The sequence below is a fragment of the Alternaria postmessia genome, assembly GCF_024291825.1.
Source record: "Alternaria postmessia strain BMP 2775 chromosome Unknown scaffold_41, whole genome shotgun sequence".
Lineage (NCBI taxonomy): Eukaryota > Fungi > Ascomycota > Dothideomycetes > Pleosporales > Pleosporaceae > Alternaria > Alternaria postmessia.
The window spans coordinates 192,078-210,357 of record NW_026260114.1 but is presented as its reverse complement, the minus strand read 5'-3'; the positions used below and the strand labels follow the sequence as shown (position 1 = coordinate 210,357).

The 18,280-nt window shown below is 52.6% G+C and overlaps 7 protein-coding genes across 7 annotated transcripts; 6 read left to right on the top strand and 1 right to left on the bottom strand.

Moving 5' to 3' along the window:
• Positions 1-255: 255 nt before the first annotated feature.
• Positions 256-1,144, top strand: J4E82_006785 (uncharacterized protein; the record flags this gene model as incomplete). Its single annotated transcript, XM_051733040.1, has 2 exons — positions 256-400; positions 465-1,144. 2 exons carry the CDS (start codon positions 256-258, stop codon positions 1,142-1,144), a joined length of 825 nt encoding a protein of 274 aa, XP_051587254.1.
• Positions 1,145-2,646: 1,502 nt separating this feature from the next.
• On the top strand, positions 2,647-4,381 carry J4E82_006784 (uncharacterized protein; the record flags this gene model as incomplete). The annotated part of the gene is made up of 5 exons (XM_051733039.1): positions 2,647-2,873; positions 2,926-3,267; positions 3,332-3,626; positions 3,676-4,088; positions 4,153-4,381. 5 exons carry the CDS (start codon positions 2,647-2,649, stop codon positions 4,379-4,381), a joined length of 1,506 nt encoding a protein of 501 aa, XP_051587253.1.
• A 668-nt stretch (positions 4,382-5,049) lies between these two features.
• J4E82_006783 (uncharacterized protein) lies at positions 5,050-7,663 on the top strand (the record flags this gene model as incomplete). The annotated part of the gene is made up of 3 exons (XM_051733038.1): positions 5,050-7,289; positions 7,340-7,495; positions 7,546-7,663. 3 exons carry the CDS (start codon positions 5,050-5,052, stop codon positions 7,661-7,663), a joined length of 2,514 nt encoding a protein of 837 aa, XP_051587252.1.
• Positions 7,664-9,574: 1,911 nt separating this feature from the next.
• Positions 9,575-12,357, top strand: J4E82_006782 (uncharacterized protein; the record flags this gene model as incomplete). Its single annotated transcript, XM_051733037.1, has 3 exons — positions 9,575-11,483; positions 11,534-11,926; positions 11,984-12,357. The coding sequence occupies 3 exons, from the start codon at positions 9,575-9,577 to the stop codon at positions 12,355-12,357; spliced, it is 2,676 nt and encodes an 891-aa protein (XP_051587251.1).
• Positions 12,358-12,955: 598 nt separating this feature from the next.
• On the top strand, positions 12,956-14,165 carry J4E82_006781 (uncharacterized protein; the record flags this gene model as incomplete). Its single annotated transcript, XM_051733036.1, has 5 exons — positions 12,956-13,056; positions 13,107-13,363; positions 13,421-13,823; positions 13,870-13,975; positions 14,049-14,165. 5 exons carry the CDS (start codon positions 12,956-12,958, stop codon positions 14,163-14,165), a joined length of 984 nt encoding a protein of 327 aa, XP_051587250.1.
• Positions 14,166-14,353: 188 nt separating this feature from the next.
• Positions 14,354-15,787, bottom strand: J4E82_006780 (uncharacterized protein; the record flags this gene model as incomplete). The annotated part of the gene is made up of 1 exon (XM_051733035.1): positions 14,354-15,787. One exon carries the CDS (start codon positions 15,785-15,787, stop codon positions 14,354-14,356), a length of 1,434 nt encoding a protein of 477 aa, XP_051587249.1.
• A 1,045-nt stretch (positions 15,788-16,832) lies between these two features.
• Positions 16,833-17,829, top strand: J4E82_006779 (uncharacterized protein; the record flags this gene model as incomplete). Its single annotated transcript, XM_051733034.1, has 3 exons — positions 16,833-16,961; positions 17,012-17,302; positions 17,353-17,829. The coding sequence occupies 3 exons, from the start codon at positions 16,833-16,835 to the stop codon at positions 17,827-17,829; spliced, it is 897 nt and encodes a 298-aa protein (XP_051587248.1).
• Positions 17,830-18,280: the final 451 nt, after the last annotated feature.

Sequence of the window (18,280 nt, the reverse complement as noted above, 5' to 3'; positions counted from 1 at the left end):
CATCCAGGACTTTGGTTTAGGCCCACTTTGCCGTGCCACAACAACGTCATTTGACGCGGGGCGGCAACGAGCCCCCCTGCATGCTACGGGTAGCGAAACCGGTTCAAGTTGTGGTGGCGCTAGAGGTATTCATCATCGGCCATCATGGTCTGGGGTCCAGCAGTCTAGATTTTGGGAGCTCTCTTACCATAGCTCTTTCTTAGACCTAATTTTCGATCACAATTGAAATCTGAAGCTTGCTATACGATCTGCAGAATGACGAGCTTCATCTCAAATATCATCTGGAACTCAGTGGAGGGTTTCGTAGACGCTGGAAAGAAGACGGCGGGCGAATATGGAGGGAATGCACTTATCAAGGTTGGAGACATGATTGAGAATAGCGGAAGGAGCGTAGGAAACGGTATGTTGGCCTTTATCTTGCCCGGCCACGTATGTTTCTTCAAGACTCACTGACGTGCGTCTAGGGATCGAGAAAAAAGCAACGAACTATGGCAGTGCAATCACTGGACAAACATACAAACCGACGGGCAAAGCCCTCCCCTCTACAGCACGAAAGCCTGCGATCAAGCGCTCGAACTCGACCCCTGCGAGCAACAAGCCGACTACCGGTGGAGTACCCATAGGCGCAAAGAAGTACCCGGGAAACAACCAAGTCAATGGCGCGGTCGGAGGAGCGAAGAAGACCGTCGGGGGTGTAGCAGGCGGCGCTTCCAGAGTCACTGGGGGAGTTGTAGGTCGCGCAAATAGCACAGTGGGCAACGTAACAAGCAACGCCACAAAGGCCACCGGAGGCCTTGTAGGTGGTGGTCAGAAAGCTATTGGTGGAGCCACGAGATCCATTCCACCCTTCAAAGGTCCCGGAGCCACACCAAACAAGACTCTTCCAAAGGCTTTTCCAAACACCAACAACATGCCGAAACCCACATACCCAACGACCAAGAAGGCAGCGGTTAAGCCCGGTATGCCAAAGCCGTTTACACCGCCTGTCGAGCAGAAGAAGCCGGATCCAAAGAAGCCTTATCCGGGGACAAACACGTTGCCAGGAACGAGTAGGACACCAGTGCAACAGCAGAAGTACAAGCCGCTACCGACGTTGGGTCCGCAGGTTAAGCAAGGGCAGACTATGACGCATCTTGCTATATAAGAATAAGGAAATGTATGTGATCTAGTTTTATAAGGAGTTCGTATGGCGTTAGGATATGGAGAGTACTAGTGTAAGATTATGTAAAGACCTACAGGCATGCTTTCAAGGCAGCTGTTCAATGGATACCAGTATCCTTGGAATTTCTCTGTACTGTACTGACCATTGGGATGCCACTTGAGCAACAGTAGGAAGACGTGGGTGGGACGATATTCTGCTTCGCTCTTGCCTTATTTCCTCACACGTGGCTAGCGGTAAGCAGACTCCACTCAAACCTCACCAACTTCGCCAGGACTCACACGCAATTAGTCTCTTTCTTATCCTATACGACTCTGCTACTTTAAGCCACTCTTTATTTACCCGTACTACGAGCTGTTCCCATACAGCATACTCACGGCTATGGCACGGCATCAGCCTTTGATCTTGGAGTTCTTCAGACCCGTTTTCTCAAGGAGGATCGCCGATGAATTGGGATTCACTCGACGCAGGGACCGATAAATGGGGAAAAGAATGTATCGGAGACGAAACCGCACTCTCTACGCCACCACCTACATGACTTCAGGCTCACAAAGCATCGCAAGTTAGAAGACGATAACGAGTCGTCTTTCAATAGCAGGATATAGCCTGCCTGTGCCAACGCCCAGGATTTTCCCGATAATATCGTATGTCCAACGTACAAATGCATACACACAGGCAGGATGCAATCAAAGTACCCAGTTCTACACACATACCTCTTATAGTATACAAATTAGACTACAAATTCGACACATGCACCAAGCCTTGACAGAGGTCATCGCGAAGTGGGGACGAGTATTCAGGCCGACCAGAGTATTGAACGTTTGTTTGCTCTGGCATGTGAAGAAGGGCATGTCTTCACCAGTGAGTTCTCTTTTGTTTTGGAATGTTATTGGCGTAGTAATGGTTATGTAGAATCCTCTACTGTGACTGTGACAAAGACGCATTAAAGAAGCTATTCTGGAAAAGCATACCACAGAGGAGATTGGCCGTGCTACTGATGAAATGGTAGATGGTTGTCGTCTACATGAATTCAGCGTCCTCCCAATTGGGCATCGTGGTCATGGTTTATTTATCCGGTTGCATAGTGACATGACACTACATTTATCTCGCCACAGGACCCTAACACCAATGACGATTGTAAGGACCCATTTGTTGGTCTACGCTACAGACGGTGACTCTACTTCGTTGAGGATTTCGTACATAGACTTCGGCCGCACTCCGGTGTGCGGGCCTAGTTCCGCCCAAAGGACCTCAACCGCAATGTCGATCTCCCCACCCACACCCCACATCGTCACACCTTATTCCCGAAGCAGCTACTATACACGCCTATCATGAAGCTGTGTGGTGTAGTCGTACCGATCTCGGCACTTTTTTAAGCCTTTCGGCACGAGTCTTGTGAGTGCTTATACTTCCGCTCCCCTGCTGATGTTCCGCTTGTGCCTGCTGTGCTTTATTCCAAGAGAGACTGAGATTGCGCGCCAGCGACAATGCGGCTGTTCACATCGAAAGAGTCCGAACCCAAGGACGAGAATGGGGAGAAGAAGATCGAATCGATCAAAGACAATGGAGATATCGAAGCAGTACCAGCCGCGCAAGTGGCAGACGAAATCGACCCAGTAGTCGAGAAGCGCGTGCGACGAAAGTTGGACACGCACATCGTCCCGTTGCTTTCCGCCTTATATCTGCTCGCTTTCTTGGACAGATCGAACATTGGGTATACGGAATCGAATTTAACACTTGAGGTCATTGCTAACGTCGAGTACCAGAAACGCCCGTATCGCAGGGATGGAAGATGATCTCGGTCTCAGTAGTCCGCAGTACCAGTGGCTTCTGACCATCTTCTATATCTCCTATATCGTCTTCGGGTTCCTCGCGATAATGTGGAAAGTGATACCCCCACATATGTGGGCTGCGGGCTGCGTTTTCGTCTGGGGCCTCGTTTCGACCGTGCAAGCAGCGACAACCTCGTGGGGAGGAATGATGGCATGTCGATTCATCATGGGAGCTGCAGAAATCGCTTATGGTCCTGGTGTCCCATTCTTACTCTCGTTCTTCTATTTGAGGCACGAACTTGGGCTAAGATGTGGACTATTTTTATCAGCCGCTCCGTAAGTCATCTTTGTTTACAAACTAGAAGTGAGCCATGTACTAACTCCATATGCCTGCCTTTAGATTGGCAAATACTTTCGCAGGCGCGTTGGCATACGGTATCACGAGTGGTAACCCCGGAATGGCAAAATGGAGAGTTTTGTTTCTGGTGGAGGGATTACCGACAGTGGTGATGTCCGCAGTCGCGTTCTTCTTTCTGCCAGACAGTCCAGAGAAGGCAAAGTTCTTGACAGAGGAAGAGAAGGCGGTTGCGAGAGCTCGTGGTGTGGCACAGGCTGGCGCCGCGACAAGAATCGGAGGCATCGACTGGAAAGAGATTCTGGAGGGGCTGATGGATGTGAAAGGCTGGATACTCGGTGTAAGTCTATGGACTTGAAATGATAGTGCTTGACTGACACCAACAACAGCTTATGTACTTCAGTGGAAACGTCGCATTCTCATCCTTGCCGGTCTTCCTGCCCACAATTCTTAAAGAAATGGGGTTTTCGAGTGTCAACGCACAGGGGTTGACAGCACCACCTTTTTTCCTCTCTTTCATCACCGTTATAGTTACATGCTATATCGCAGACCGGACACAGCAGCGCGGCATCATGATTGCAATCCTTACGGCCATCGGAGGAATCGGATATGTGATTCTGGCTACAACCAAGAGCGTGGCAGCCAGATACTTTGGAGTCTTTCTGGCTGCTGCCGGCATTTTTCCAGCTATTGGAAATGTTCTTCCATGGGTCACAAACAATCAGGGCTCTGATACGAGGAGAGGCTTTGGTATTGTCATCCTGAACCTGGTTGGGCAATGTGGGCCTTTGTTAGGAACGAGGTAAGTTGTGTCTGTACGAAACACATGTGAGACATAGACTGACTTCGTACCTCCACCTTCACAGGCTGTACCCCACATCTGAGGGACCTTTGTATGTGAAAGGCCAGTCCATATGCGCAGGGTTTATGTTTCTGTTCTGCTTACTATCTCTCTTGCTGAGGACCATTCTTGTGTGGGAGAACAAGAAACTAGATCGCAAGTATGGAACGCTGCAAGAGGCGGCAGCGCGCGGTGAAGGCAAACGAAGAGTAGGCGTCGAAAACTACGGGCCCAGTTTTCGATATGTTTTGTAGAGCTACCAATGATGAATCAAGCCGTTATCTCAGTGCTGCGCCACTCGATATGGTAGAGTGGCGGGGTATGATGCATATACAGCGTTTGGTGCTGGATCGAGAGATGTCCTTTGCTCCTTTCAATCTATTGACGACTAGTGACGCATGGAATTACCGTTAGAGGACGGAGTAGGAATAACAAGCGTAATGGCGTCGAATCAAAACGCTAGGGGCATGCAGGATTGCGATGTCCCGGCGCGACCTAATCGGGCTATTGAGCACGCGACTGAGGTTACCTAGGTACTTGAGCAGCCCCCAGACTCATGCTGAGACGACATGGCAATCGGAGTCGGGATGGAAGTGCAACATGATAGAGTTTGTGAAAAGCTTGAAGTGTATTGGCATGAGTGAGATCCACCTGATGGTTCACACATGCGAACATGCCGAACAGCAAAGTTGGAGAGGCTAGACTGGGGCTAGACCCACATCCTGGGCACGGACATCCAATAACAACGTCACTGCCAGCCAGGTTCAAGATGAATATCGCAGGAACTCCACACTCTGCACTTCTTACGCGCTTTTCGCCCAACCGCCTTCGTGTCTACATCCCAGTGGCTCCTCACTGCTGCACCTCCTTGTCATACAGCACTAGATCTGCCATTGTTATCTTGATACGCGCTTGCCCTGCAATGGCATCGAATCCAGGCCCTTCGTCCGCGGCTGCTGCAGCACCCGACAACTCGTCGCGTCCAGGGCTGGAAGCTTCATCTGCGCCACCAAAGAAGAAGAAGACTCACCGTGGCGGAAAGAAGAGGCGCAACCGGCGTCAGTCCTTTGCTGCGGGAGCCGACCTGGCACAAGGCGACTCGATGGATGAACGTCCAAGCTTGGCCAATGTCGCCAGCCATGGCCAGTCGCGAGGAAGCAACGGCTTTTACCGCACCCACAGCAACCTCAGCAACACGAGCCTCGAGAGCGAAGCGCTCTTGGATCACAGAGAACAACCGACTATCCGAACGCGCAGACCGAGCGTACCTGTAACGTCCATGTACCAGCCGAGGGCAAGTCAGTCCAACGCCAACGTACCCCAACGCCTCCAAGCATCCAACTCATATGGCCGCTCCCGGCTGTCGCATACCCCTGAAGAGGTCCAAGACAGTGATGCCGACGAAGATGCGAACGACAGAACGCCCCTGATGGCCTCTTCTCAGCGCGACATCAGGACAGGCACTAGCTATGGCTCCAACAGCGGCAAACCCCGAAGAGGAAGCAAGACGTCGATGAAGAGCCCAAAGCATATGCCCATGCCCGAACACAGGCCTGACTTATTCACTCAACACCACCACTCTGCGACCAACCTCGACGAGTACGATGTCAACAACCCCCCGTCTGTTCCCACCAGCCCTGCCTTCGAGGCCACTAGTGGCCTAGACGATGTCATGCTCCCGACAGATTTAGACCACATGTCTGACCCGGGAAGAGCCACCAGTCCGTCTAGGGATGCGCTCATCGATATCGATGAGGATGGTCACTCGGGTTCGCCTCCTGGTCCCGGCGACTTCAGACGCCGTATGACGACTTCTGGGCTTGAAGACGTCTGCTTCCCACACGAGGCTATGTCTGAGATGGGACACGAAGATTACATGAACGCTCCTACGACTGGCGAGCCAACGAGTCGCCGAAGACGCCGCCGCTGGCCCAATCTCGATGTTCTACAAGCTTGGGCACATGAGGAGAAGGAGCAGCGGACTATTGAGGGCATGCGTATGCGCAAGGTTAGTGAGCCGCTCATGGTAGAAGGACGTCTCCGACCAAGGCGACGCGTCTGGCATCGCGAGGACAGCGACGCTCCTTACCGCTTCACCTACTTCAACGAGACTTTCGACAACACAATTCACTCTCAAAGCATTAGCGAACTTTTGCAACCTGGACAGAGTTTCAGGAACCTCTTCGTCCCTGACCCGCCAATTTTGGACGACGATAGTGATTCTTCAGACACGGAGGACGACATGCTGCACGCAGGCCCCAACGGCTACGCCTCTCGGACAACAACGCGTTCAACCTCGAAAGCAGAGGGCAAGTATTCCTCCGGTGAGCAAACGCGCTCGACTACACCCCGACCCACAGACGCCCCCAAGAATGATCAGCCTGAAGCTGAGAAGCCGAAGCGCTATGGCCCACGGCCTGCCTGGTGGTTGGATGTCATGTCCCCCACGGAGACTGAGATGAAGGTCATTTCTAAGACGTTTGGCATCCATCCATTGACATCAGAAGACATTCTGATGCAAGAGCAACGTGAGAAGGTCGAGCTTTTCAAGCACTACTACTTCATCAACTACCGTACCTTTGAGCAGGACGAGAACAGTGAAGACTATCTAGAGCCTGTCAACCTGTATGTTGTTGTGTTCAGAGAAGGTGTAATAAGCTTCCACTTCTCTATGACACCGCATCCTGCGAACGTCCGTCGCCGTATTCGTCAACTCTCAGATTACCTTGTTCTATCTCCCGACTGGATCTCGTATGCCATTATCGATGATGTCACCGATGCTTATGCGCCTATGATACAGAAGATCGAAGAAGAGGTTGATGATATTGACGAGGCTATACTGCGACTTCATTCGAGCGAAGAGGAACAGGAAGCTGAGAAAGAAAAGTCATACAGCTACAACAATCCGCACTACGACGAGCCTCCCGAGGTGAAGTCGCAGCAGGAAAGTGGCCGAGACATGTTGCGACGCGTTGGAGAATGTAGAAAGAAGGTTATGAGCCTCTACCGCTTGTTGGGTAACAAGGCCGATGTCATCAAGGGTTTCGCGAAGCGCTGCAACGAGCAGTGGGACATTGCACCTCGCAATGAGATCGGCATGTACCTTGGAGATATCCAAGATCACATTGTAACTATGACGGGCAATCTAGGGCACTACGAGAAGTAAGTTGAACTTGAACAGTTATAGGGCCATGAACTAACCCGCTTCTCAGCCTCCTCTCTCGTGCTCACAGCAACTATCTCGCTCAGATCAACATCAGGATGAACGAACGTCAAGAAAAGACATCTGACATTCTGGGTAAGCTTACAGTGCTCGGAACGATTGTCCTGCCAATGAATGTTGTGACGGGTATCTGGGGTATGAACTGGTGAGTCAAGTCGCCCGGCCTTGGTGTAATCACATGCTAACCAGCTTTAGTCTCGTTCCCGGTCAAGACATTGAGAATCTCAACTGGTTTTGGGCCATTACTGGAGGCCTCATCACCTTCGGTCTCCTCTGCTACTTCATCGCAAAGAGAGTGTATGGTATTGTTTGATAGAGTAGGGGAAAAGCGTAGATTGCTATTTGGTTGAAAGAATACATTGTACCACGCGGCGTTTGGGATGGCTTTGACGCGCACCGGGTCGCTCTTGGGCTAATTTGGATCGAGACAGTACACACGTTAGTTTTTGTACTACCACGTATAGACATGATGGTTGTCGTTCAACTAATATGTGAAACTCGTTTGCTCTCCACACGTCCATGTGCCTTTGACAGTGAGGCTCCAACTCACTGTCCGCTCAGACTGAAAGTAGATTTGTGCACCCACTTGGCCCCCACTGTCACCCCTCTTTTACGCAAGCACACACGGGAAGCCGCATGGATTAGATAGTATCCGTCTCGAACTACCGGCAACTTTGTGTTTCCGGTGAATGGAGGGTCACATAAGCTGCAGAGTCGTGTAGGGGAGCTGAGACATTCCAATAGTCATCATGCAGCTGGTTTCAGTGTGCTAGCGCGTAGGTAGATGTGGTCACCTCGAAAGACATGATGAGCCGTTTCACCGGACCAAAAGGGAGCCTTCCACGGCGCGATTGCAGGAATGTGTGTTTGCTGTCTGGTGGTCGTGAGAGCGTGTACAAGGGCTTTCAGGCAGTGGACAGATATTTGCATGGAGAAGCCTGTTAGGTACTGATTCGATCTTTACAGCACTCTGATGTATGCTCCATCGATCGAAGTACGTCGGGTGCAAACACGGCCTTTTGTACGAGGTTCTGGGTTATTGTTCGCAAGGCCGCAAAGTGCTCAATACGTTGGGCAGACGTCTTGTCGGTCACTACCCAGAGGCGTCGGCGAGTTTGCGGTCAAGGAAAAAACCGTCAAGAGCCTCAATGATGCGTTTTCCCGTTGATGGCGTCAAGAAGACGGTATTCCGGAGCGTTGTACATGAGTTTTGCAGGGTAACCCTTGGTGTATTGGGTCGCTTCACTTTTGGGCTTCGCATGCGGTACCGCAGGAAAGTTTTGTCTTGCAGCTAGGTTCCAAGTTGGGCCCAAGCCGTGTCTTTATCACGGTTTTGGCTATGGTGGAGTCACAGGCAGCAGAGTTGGCAGCGGAGGCGCAGTCAGCGGCATGAGTCGTTGTCAGCCGCTCGAACTGCAAAGGCCATGGGCAGTATGGGCACCGTCCACATGCTCGAGCGCTCACCGTATGCGGGGCTATGCGCATAGGTGATGGCGCAATGTCCGGTGAGTTCTATGTTCCCACAAAAAGAAACTTCTAGCGAATGTGACAAGTTGCAGGCAGTGGTTCGCATGATGTGCGATGCGCGCGCTCCCGTCGTGGCTCGATGGTAGGGCTGCGACGGCGCGGTGAGCCCATCTTGTCTGCAAAGAGGGTGAGGCAGACAGATAGACAGACAGACTTTCGTCGGATGTGCACTGCCTGACTATGCCAGTATTTAGTCGGAGAAAAGTGGTTTTGGCACACATGGTGCAGCGTGCAATCAGTTGAGGTGGTGCGCAGTGGCCTTGACGTCATCCCCAGGGTACCTCCTCCAGCCTCTGGGCAGGCCAGAATCAAGTCTTCTGACGGGTTCCGCTATTCTTGACACTTGACGTCTTCGTCCCTACTCCGGTTCACCCTCTTATTACCCCACCTCCGTTTGCTATCGCAGTGCTACCAGCATCGCGCATCCCCAACGATAGTGAGTGTGTTGATCACCACGCTCGCCAATCACCCCAGGCCCGCCAACGTGCGATCGACGCCTGCGAGTACCCGCCAGCCGCCCTCGCTCAGCCGTACGCCGTCACCCAACGCAGCGACTCATAGCGACTGGCTCAGTAGGCGAGCACCAGACGCCAGAGTCTACAAACATTCCTGTCCTGTCCTCGTCCCCATCTGCACCACTTCTCACCACACTGCAACTTACCCCACTATTTGACTTTCCACGAACCCACGCCGCAGCATGTCGGTCATCTACAAGAGAAGCGAGCGCGAGCGCGAGTGGGACACCACGTCGGCGCGTGGAAGCGGCGCTGGCTATACCACGGTGAGGCGCTACAAGGTGCCCGACCACAGCCTCGAGGAAGACACGTACGAATCCGAGATGCGCCTCGTCCACCGTGGCCGCGACGACTTCGAAGACCGCCGCTCCGTCAAAGATTATGTCATTGAACGTCATCAAGAGCCTGCTCGAGAAGTGAGACACTACCACTACACCGAACGCGAGCGCGAAGTCTCCCCTCAGCGTTCCGAGTACAGAATTCAGCGCGAGTATGAGCGCTCCCCGTCGCCCGCCCGAACCGAGATTCGCATCTCCCGCGACTACGAGCGCGACCGGGAAATCTTCCCACGCGAACAGCAGCCCTATGAACTGGAGAAGTACTCGAGGTCTACTGAGTATTTCCGCCCCGAGCCGATCCCCCAACCACCACCCCAGCCCATCTACATCCGCAATGAAGCCCCCCAGCCCATGCAGATGCAGATGCAACCTATTATTATTCGGGAGGAGGCCCCGCAACCCATCATCATCCGCGAGCGCATTCAAGAACCAACCTATGAGCTTGTTGAGCGCACTACTGAAGAAGACAGACAGGTCGCTCGTCCGCGTCACGAGGAAGACTATTACTACGAGCGCAGGGTCAAGGAAATCGACCGAGGTGGTCGTTACGACGAGAGATACGCCGACGAGCGCGAATATGATCATCGATGGGGAGATAAGAACTACTACAGCGACGATGATATTTACATCCACAAAGAGAAAGACACGTGGGGTGGAAGCGAGACCCGAACTAAGCGTGATGTTGCTGCGGGCGCTCTTGCCGGAGTTGCTGCAGGACAGATCATCAGACATCATCGCAAGAGGAAGGGTGAAGCCGCTGGAGGCAACATCGGGAATGCCCTTGGCTACGGCACATTGGGTGCTGTGAGTGCTGTGGCCCTCGATAGATTTAACAACCGTGATAGATCTCGGTCTGTTTCTTCTGAGCGAGGCAGGGGCAGCCGACGCGGCAAGTCTCGTCACCGCAGCAAGTCTCGAGTAAAGGAGTTGGGCACGCTTGCCGCTCTCGCTGGTGTTGGAGCCCTCGCCTATGCCGCTGGACAGAGGAACAAGAACAAGACGGCGGTCAAAGAGGAGACAGTCACGGTCATAGAAGACCGCCACCGAAGCAGGTCGCGTCACGGAGGTCGATCACGCTCTAGGAAGAGCCGAAGAAGACATAGGTCCGTCTCAGCTGTTGGATCTGACAGGGGTAGGTCTCGTAGCACGAGCAAACACCTAGACCCTGAGCACCGTAACAACAGAGCAGCGCAAGTCGGTCTTGCCACTGCTGCTGTAGCCGGTCTCGCTGCACGTAGCCGCAGCAAGTCTCGAAAGCGCAAGGGCAAAAGATCGCCCAGCCGAATCCGACAGGGCGTGCCAATCGCTGCTGCTGGTGTCGCCGGCGCAGCTGTTACTGGACTATATGAGAAACGCAAGGCTAAGAAGGAGGCTAGGGCGGCATCGCGGTCCAAATCAAGGTCGCGCTCAAGGTCGAGGTCAGTGCTCTCCCGCCTTACCGGACGTAGCCGTAGCAGGCGTGGAAGTACAGTGAGTGAACCTGTTTTAGTAGAGTACGGTGGTGATCCGGTATACACCGATCGCCCGGCCAGAAGTCGAAGCCGGAGCCGGAGCCGGGACCGAAGCCGTTCGCACCGTAGCAGAAGACGACGAAGCTCTTCGTCATCTGATGGTCGAAGTCGGAGCCGAAGCAAGAGTCGAGCACGAACGGTCGCAGAGACGGCGGCGGTTGCTGGTGTTGCTGGTTTGGCTGCTCATGAAGCAGCAAAGCGACGCGACCGTAAGAAGGCCGAGAAGGAAGCTGAACGACGACGTGAGTCCACCCCTCGCCCATACCGCAATTAGCATACTCAACATCACCAGGCGAGGATGATTCAGCCTACTCCACTGGCACCTACAGCCCCTATGATAGTCCCACGCCATCCACTGCCCATCCTAACGACTCTCGTTTCTTCCCTGAATCGAACTACTTCCCCCCTCCCCCTACTGCTCCAGTAGACCACAACCCAAACAACCCATACCCTCCGTACAACCCGGCAGATTACCCTCCCCCTCCAAGCGCATATGAGCCAAATCATCCATCACAGTTTGTCAACCCACCGCACGAAGATCTACATCTCGGTAATCCGTATGCTCCTCAACACCAACAACAACATGAACCCTACTATGGTCAGCCACGACGTGGGGGTGACAATGTGAGTGCTCCAGTTCCTGATCATGGCGGTAACGAGCACTATAACTTCGCTTCTGCGCGTGGTGGGTTGAGGCCGATGCCTGCCCATGAATTGGATAGCCTTGCTGATACTAGAACAGGTCCCGTAGACGAGCCGCGTAGCCCAAGCCCGACGCCAACAGAGGAGAAGAGCGTCAAATTTGACCTGAACCCACAAGAGGAATCCCCGCGGGAGCCGTCACGGGAGCCTTCGCCTGACTCTGATAGGGAGCATAGACACAGGGACGACCACAGCCACAAACGTCACAGACGCCGTAAAGATGACGACCGATCAGACATTACGAGAGAGTCTGGTAGAGCACGCAAGAGACGTCATAGGTCTGAGAGTCCTGGGTCTGATGCGTCTGACGCCACCATTGAACTCCCACCACGGTTTGACGAGCGTGGGCGTCAGCAGCCTGAGGATCCGCTGGCGAAGCAATTGGAGAGTGTCTTGCAAAGCATATTCCGATAGCGTCTTTTGCTCGAGTAGTCTTCTTCCTGTCATGTATTCTCTTTTTCTACGTCGTTTGCTCACAAAGAATGTGTTCCGTATTTTTGACTTATCTATTCCCTATATCTGGAGACTTTGTATATGGCGTTCTAAGATGGTTTCGATCATGATAATGAGGTTACGATATCACGGTGTCAAGATGCATTCTTGTTCTCATTCCTAATACTATTCCCTTGGTACATACGTAATAAATGTTATCTTCTTTTGTTTGCAAGATGGGCTCAACTCTTGGTGAAGACTATTAAGGATCTCGAAGATGTCGCACAGATGGCCACGACTGGACTGCTTGACTACAGCCTCGTTAGTACCTGAGACCCAATCGTGGCTGCCTACCCTGAGAAACTGGGAGAGGAGTGGTGAAGTCTGTTGGCTTTGTTGGCGCGCCTTCCCTGCTGTTGTCACGGCTGCTCCTTTTGTAAGCATTGCAACTCGGCGCGACGAGAAACCTCATCCTCACGCCCGCAGCCGCACCCTTTCAACAACACCTTCCTATCGCTCTCGAATCGATCTCCCTTACTCTCCTCATATCGTACCGCACTGGCGCTGCTTACTCGTCGATATGCTTGTCCCACGCTACTTCTTGTTCTTCGCCGCGCTGTTGACACTCTTGGTGACAGCGCTACCCGCCACTGCTGAACCACCATTTCCGCCGTGCGTCGGGTAAGCTACAGAGCTAAAATTATGTGAAACAAGAAAGTTAATGTGCACAGTGGCTCGATTTACTTTACCGCTCACACCATAGACAGCCTGCTATTCCAAAATCCAGACCTCTACCACGATCTCTACGTCTTCAAATGCATCACCACGATCGTTCTTACTGCAGATAGCGGCGGTGAAGCAGCCAATCACACTCGTTTGCTAGAGCTTGAGCGTGGTCTCGAAAATGCTTACAAGTTCATGTCTGATGTGTCATCTGGTGATGCAGATGACAACCAGTCTGTGTCTGCTCTCACAGAGGCAACAACACGTGAGGCACCGCAAGACTTCTTGATTACGTGCAACGGAACTGAACAAAGTGTCGCAGTTGCCAACGATACGACGGCCCAGATTGGGGAGCACACAGTCTCCGTCTCTCCACTTCTCGGACGCTCGAATGTACAGATCATTTACCTTCGCCTTCCCCAGAGCGAATACTTCGGGAAAGGATACAATGCGTATTCTGAAGAGTCACTAGCCAAACTATACAACTCGGAGATACCGCAAATCTCTACGACGGACGGAAAGGTCACCTACACTCTTCAGCATGTAAAGGACATCATCGCAACGATCATCAGGGATAGACGGGCAAACGACATCCATATGCTGAACTACTTCGAAGCTCTCAACACCGATGAGGGCGATCAGCTCGACCATGCCGACCGCATTGTCTCTGCCAAGCTTGTGATGAACGTCACGGAGGACATGGGTTTCAATGGAAATGTCAAGGTGTATGTGTATGCTCACGGGCAGTGGAAGGCTGGCTGACATCACCAGATACGCAAGCGACTCATTACGCATGTTGCGAAACAACCTCAACACACCAGACTACATCAAGAAGGTCGATGCATTCTTCGAATACGCTAAGCATGATCCTGATATGGTACACTCATCACCTATACTGTCCACCTCGCAGCCGGAGTTATATCTAGTTTGCATTGCTAACATCAGTACAGTGTCAGAGTCTTGATGAGTGCGGTCAGAGGCGCCAGAACTTGGATGTCTCCAAGACTAAATACGCCGAGGTAGACCATGTCGCTGAGTTTCTGAAGCGGGAATACTACGTCGAATAAGCCTCTTTAGTGTTTATTCCAGGTGAAGACATGAACCAGGGAAGGACACATCCAGAACCGATGATGATATTCTGTCCATGATGAAAAGGACGTTGTAATAAGCTTGATGTGCTACATCATATACCGTGAATGAATTGAGATCACGTAAACATTGCTCGCTTAACGCCTGATATGCAAGTTTGAAACCTTTACTCCTCTTCCTTCTTCCAGCCCGACTTGCGCTTAATGTCGAATTCCACCGGACTTAACCTACGTGCTTGAATACCCGACGGAGACTCAGGCGGCGTGACAGTCTTTGCACCCATCTCGTCGTCGTCCTCGGGCTCCCAAGCCCTCTGTTTCGCTAGCAGAGCTGCAAGTTTGGGATCCACACCCATGCGTTCCGGCACCGGTGGAGGCACCTTTCTTGGTCCACCTGTCTTCCTCAGTCCCGCCTTTGAATCCATAGCTGCTGGTACAACGGGCGGAACCTGACCCTTGAGCTCTCGCATGATGGGCATATCAGACGGCGCAATTGCACCACCTAGACGCGCAAATGGCGCTGGACTTGAAGGTGACATGGGTATGCCCGAGGTTGTGGGTGTGTCGGGGATATCTTGAGATTCGTGAATAGGCACGCTGCGGCCACCTAGTTTGAAGCGGCCAATCTTCTGTTCGCCGACGGGAGGGAGGGCGTAGTTTGTTTCCCTGGATACCGTAGCGGGCTTGGGTGCTGGTGGGGGACGGGGAGCAGATTTGGCGACTGCGGGCTTGGGAACTGGAGCTGGAGCAGGAGGTGGTGGTGGTGGCATGCTCTTCATAGGTGGAGTGGCGGGTGGTGAGGGCGGCGCAGCTGTCCTTATTGGGACGTCTGTTCTGGTAGATCGGATCTGTGGAAGGAGTGAGGTTAGTAGATGCTGCTTCCAATCTTCAATGCCTGAACCTACTGCGTCTTCTTGGTATTTCCTCTCCATATGTTCCAATCTTGCGGACTCTCTCAATGCTCTCTGCATTTCTTCCTCCTCCTCTTTCTTCTTCCGTGCGGCTTCGTCCAAAGACTTTTGAATCATGATCTGCATGTCCTGGTCCAGCCTTTCTTGCAGTTGTCTTTCGTATTCTGCTTTACTCTGCCTTTCGACTTCTCTTGTGCGTGCCTCCTCTGCTGCCATCTTCTTTTCGTGTTCTCTTCGGCTTCTCTCTCTGGCTCGTTCTTCAGCTTCCCTCTCAGCCCGCCGCTTTTCCTCTGCTGCCTTCTTCTTCTCCTGTTCTTTACGACTTCTCTCCCTGGCTTGTTCCTCGGCCTCTTTCTCGGCCCGCCATTTTTCATCTGCTAGCCTGCGATTCTTCTCTAGGAGTTCTCTCTCACCACGTCGCAGAGCCTCCTCGTTTTCTGCGGCTTCCCTGCGTTTGAATTCTCTCTCCCTCTCCAGGTCGCGGCGCATAGCGGCTTCTTCGTTTTCGCGGAGACATCTACTGCAGATTCCGTTCTCATTCCAAGTTTTTATCGTGCAGCGGTCTTTTGTTTTAGGGTTCTCACGGTCACAGCTGACGCTAGTTCTTTCGAAGTAGGGGCAGTTGTATGTGTCGACATGATCATTCTGTTTGTGGCCGCACTCGAGTATTGTTATTGTGTACCTGCACATCTTGGGCGTAGATGTGGACGAGCTGAGAGACGAACACGAAGGTAAGTCGGCAGTGTACGATGGGGTATAGAGAGGGGTTGTGGAGAGGAAAACTAGGAAATGTTGTGATAGCAGTGATTAATACTTATACGCCGAGGGTATTGACCGCCCCCATGTACTAGTGAAGTGCTGCAGGAGTGATGGCCTCGTACACGTAGCTGCATCATATGACTCTGAAACAAGGCTGGAAGAAGCGGATGCTGTTCTAAGCCTGTGAAGGCACCAGATTGACATACAAACATCAGTACAACTCATCAAACAGCGGTCGCGGCTGCGTCCGCGCAGAGCGCCGTCAATGAGGCGAGCAGCGGCCGATTGGCCAGATGCACTGTCTGCGGTGTCTCTCCACCTACGACGGCACAGAAAGAGAGATCCTGTGCGTTCCTCAGCCCACCGACTGCTACTCCCAAAAGTTGCAAGGTCGCGAGGTGCTCCCAGCTCATGTGTTAGCAGACCCACAGTTTTATCAGACGTGGTTGACCGCCGTAGGCGCATTCCATCAGCATCGATGCGGCTCTGTACCGAGCCATTTTCGCTCACAGGCTAACACGGGGACATTGCCAGCAAAGGAACCCGCAGGCTAGAATGTCGCCTATGCCAGAGAAAAATGAAGCTCCCGCAGTGTGCAGAGACGACACCATGCAAGACGACGGTGTCGGTGGGGATAGCTACGTGGCGGGCTCAGCTATACTGGGCATGGTTGGATGCAGCAGAGGCGGTAATGTGTTTCAAACAGCGAGTTCGTAGACCCATGCATGCTCGGGAGAGCGGCGATCAGGTAATACTATCGATCATATCCAGCATGAAGCGATGTTTGAGAAGACCTGAACTATGCGGAGTAAGAGTGAAGAGGCGTGCAAGGCCGGATGGAGTGGGGTGTTGAGAGCAACCAATCAGAGGCGGCTGATTGTAACGGCCCCTGTAGATTGACTTGGCATTTCGGATGAGCTTCATCGTTGACATCTTCAATCGACGCCATCGCCTCCAGCCCGCAGCACAACCCACCATGGCCTCAAGACTTGTCCCCCTCGCATGCAGGATTGCCCCACGGGCCTCGCGACAGTTCCAGAGGGCTCAATGGCGGGCTTTCAGCGTATCGCGGCCGTCATGGAACGAGAGCGGCTCGCTCAACGTCGTATGTCTTTTCTGTGTCTTGCGCTGAAAGCCGAGCTGACATATCTGTAGCACCGCGACACGCCCCAAAATAACCTTAAAATTCCCTTCAAGTTCACGCCACAAAATGAGGAACTCATCCAAGAGATTGTCTCCCGATACCCCTCGCAGTACAAGAAGGCCGCCGTAATGCCGCTCCTCGACCTGGGACAACGCCAGCACGGATTCTGCAGCATCAGCGTCATGAACGAGGTTGCGCGGATACTGGAGATGCCACCAATGCGTGTGTACGAAGTTGCGACTTTCTACACCATGTACAACCGGGACCCAGTGGGCAAGTTCCACGTCCAGGTCTGCACAACTGTGGGTTGACTCTATGCTTGGCGTCAAGGGCAGCAGCTGACAGCATCTAGACCCCATGCATGCTTTGCGACAGTGACTCCGTTATGAAGGCTTGCGAAGACGTCTTGGGTGTACACCACGGCGAGACTACTGCGGATGGCCTCTTCACTTTCTCAGAGGTAGAATGCCTTGGTGCATGTGCGAACGCGCCCATGGTCCAAATTAACGACGACTACTACGAGGACCTCACATACGACTCAACAGTCAACCTGCTTAAGGCTCTCAAGCACGCCGCTCAAACCACCGGTGCGCAGCCCGGAGACAAGGGCCTGGCGAGTGGATCTGGCAAGGGATCGCTCAACGTAGAGGCAGGTGCTGGCGAGGCTCTCGCCAACCAGCAGGGACGAGAATACGCGGCTGGCGGTGCCAAGCTACCATCACCAGGACCATTGAGCGGAAGGAAGAGCTGTGAGCCAGCAGGCGGTCTCACTTGCTTGACAAGTGAGCCCTGGGGCAACGAGACTTTGAGGAAGGACGGTGAGCTATAGAGGGTTTTTGTAAATACTGTAACATCTTCCCTTGCATCCAGAGTAAAAGTCTTGGGGGGCTGATCTTCTAGCAGCGTCATGTAGACCATCTCAAATACCAAATTTGTTCAACAATCTACATGCACATGTGTCACAAGTTGATGTTAACGTATAAGTGGTTACATTATTCCTGACTTCTCAATATTGTACAAGCCATGCCATGTTCACTCATTGGACTCGAATGCTTCTATATATCATCCATAATTGTTCCTTGCCGAGTTCGTTTTCGACTCCTAAAACGATTAAAATAGAAATGTGCATGCAATGTTGTGCAACCTGCAATGGCTACAATCCTGTCAAACGCCTTCGCTATATCCATGGGACGGGGTTCCCAAAAACAAAACCCCCCAAGCCGTGCCGGTCCCAAATGCAATGCTGATGTGTTGTAATCAAGGCTGTCGTTGGCGTTATA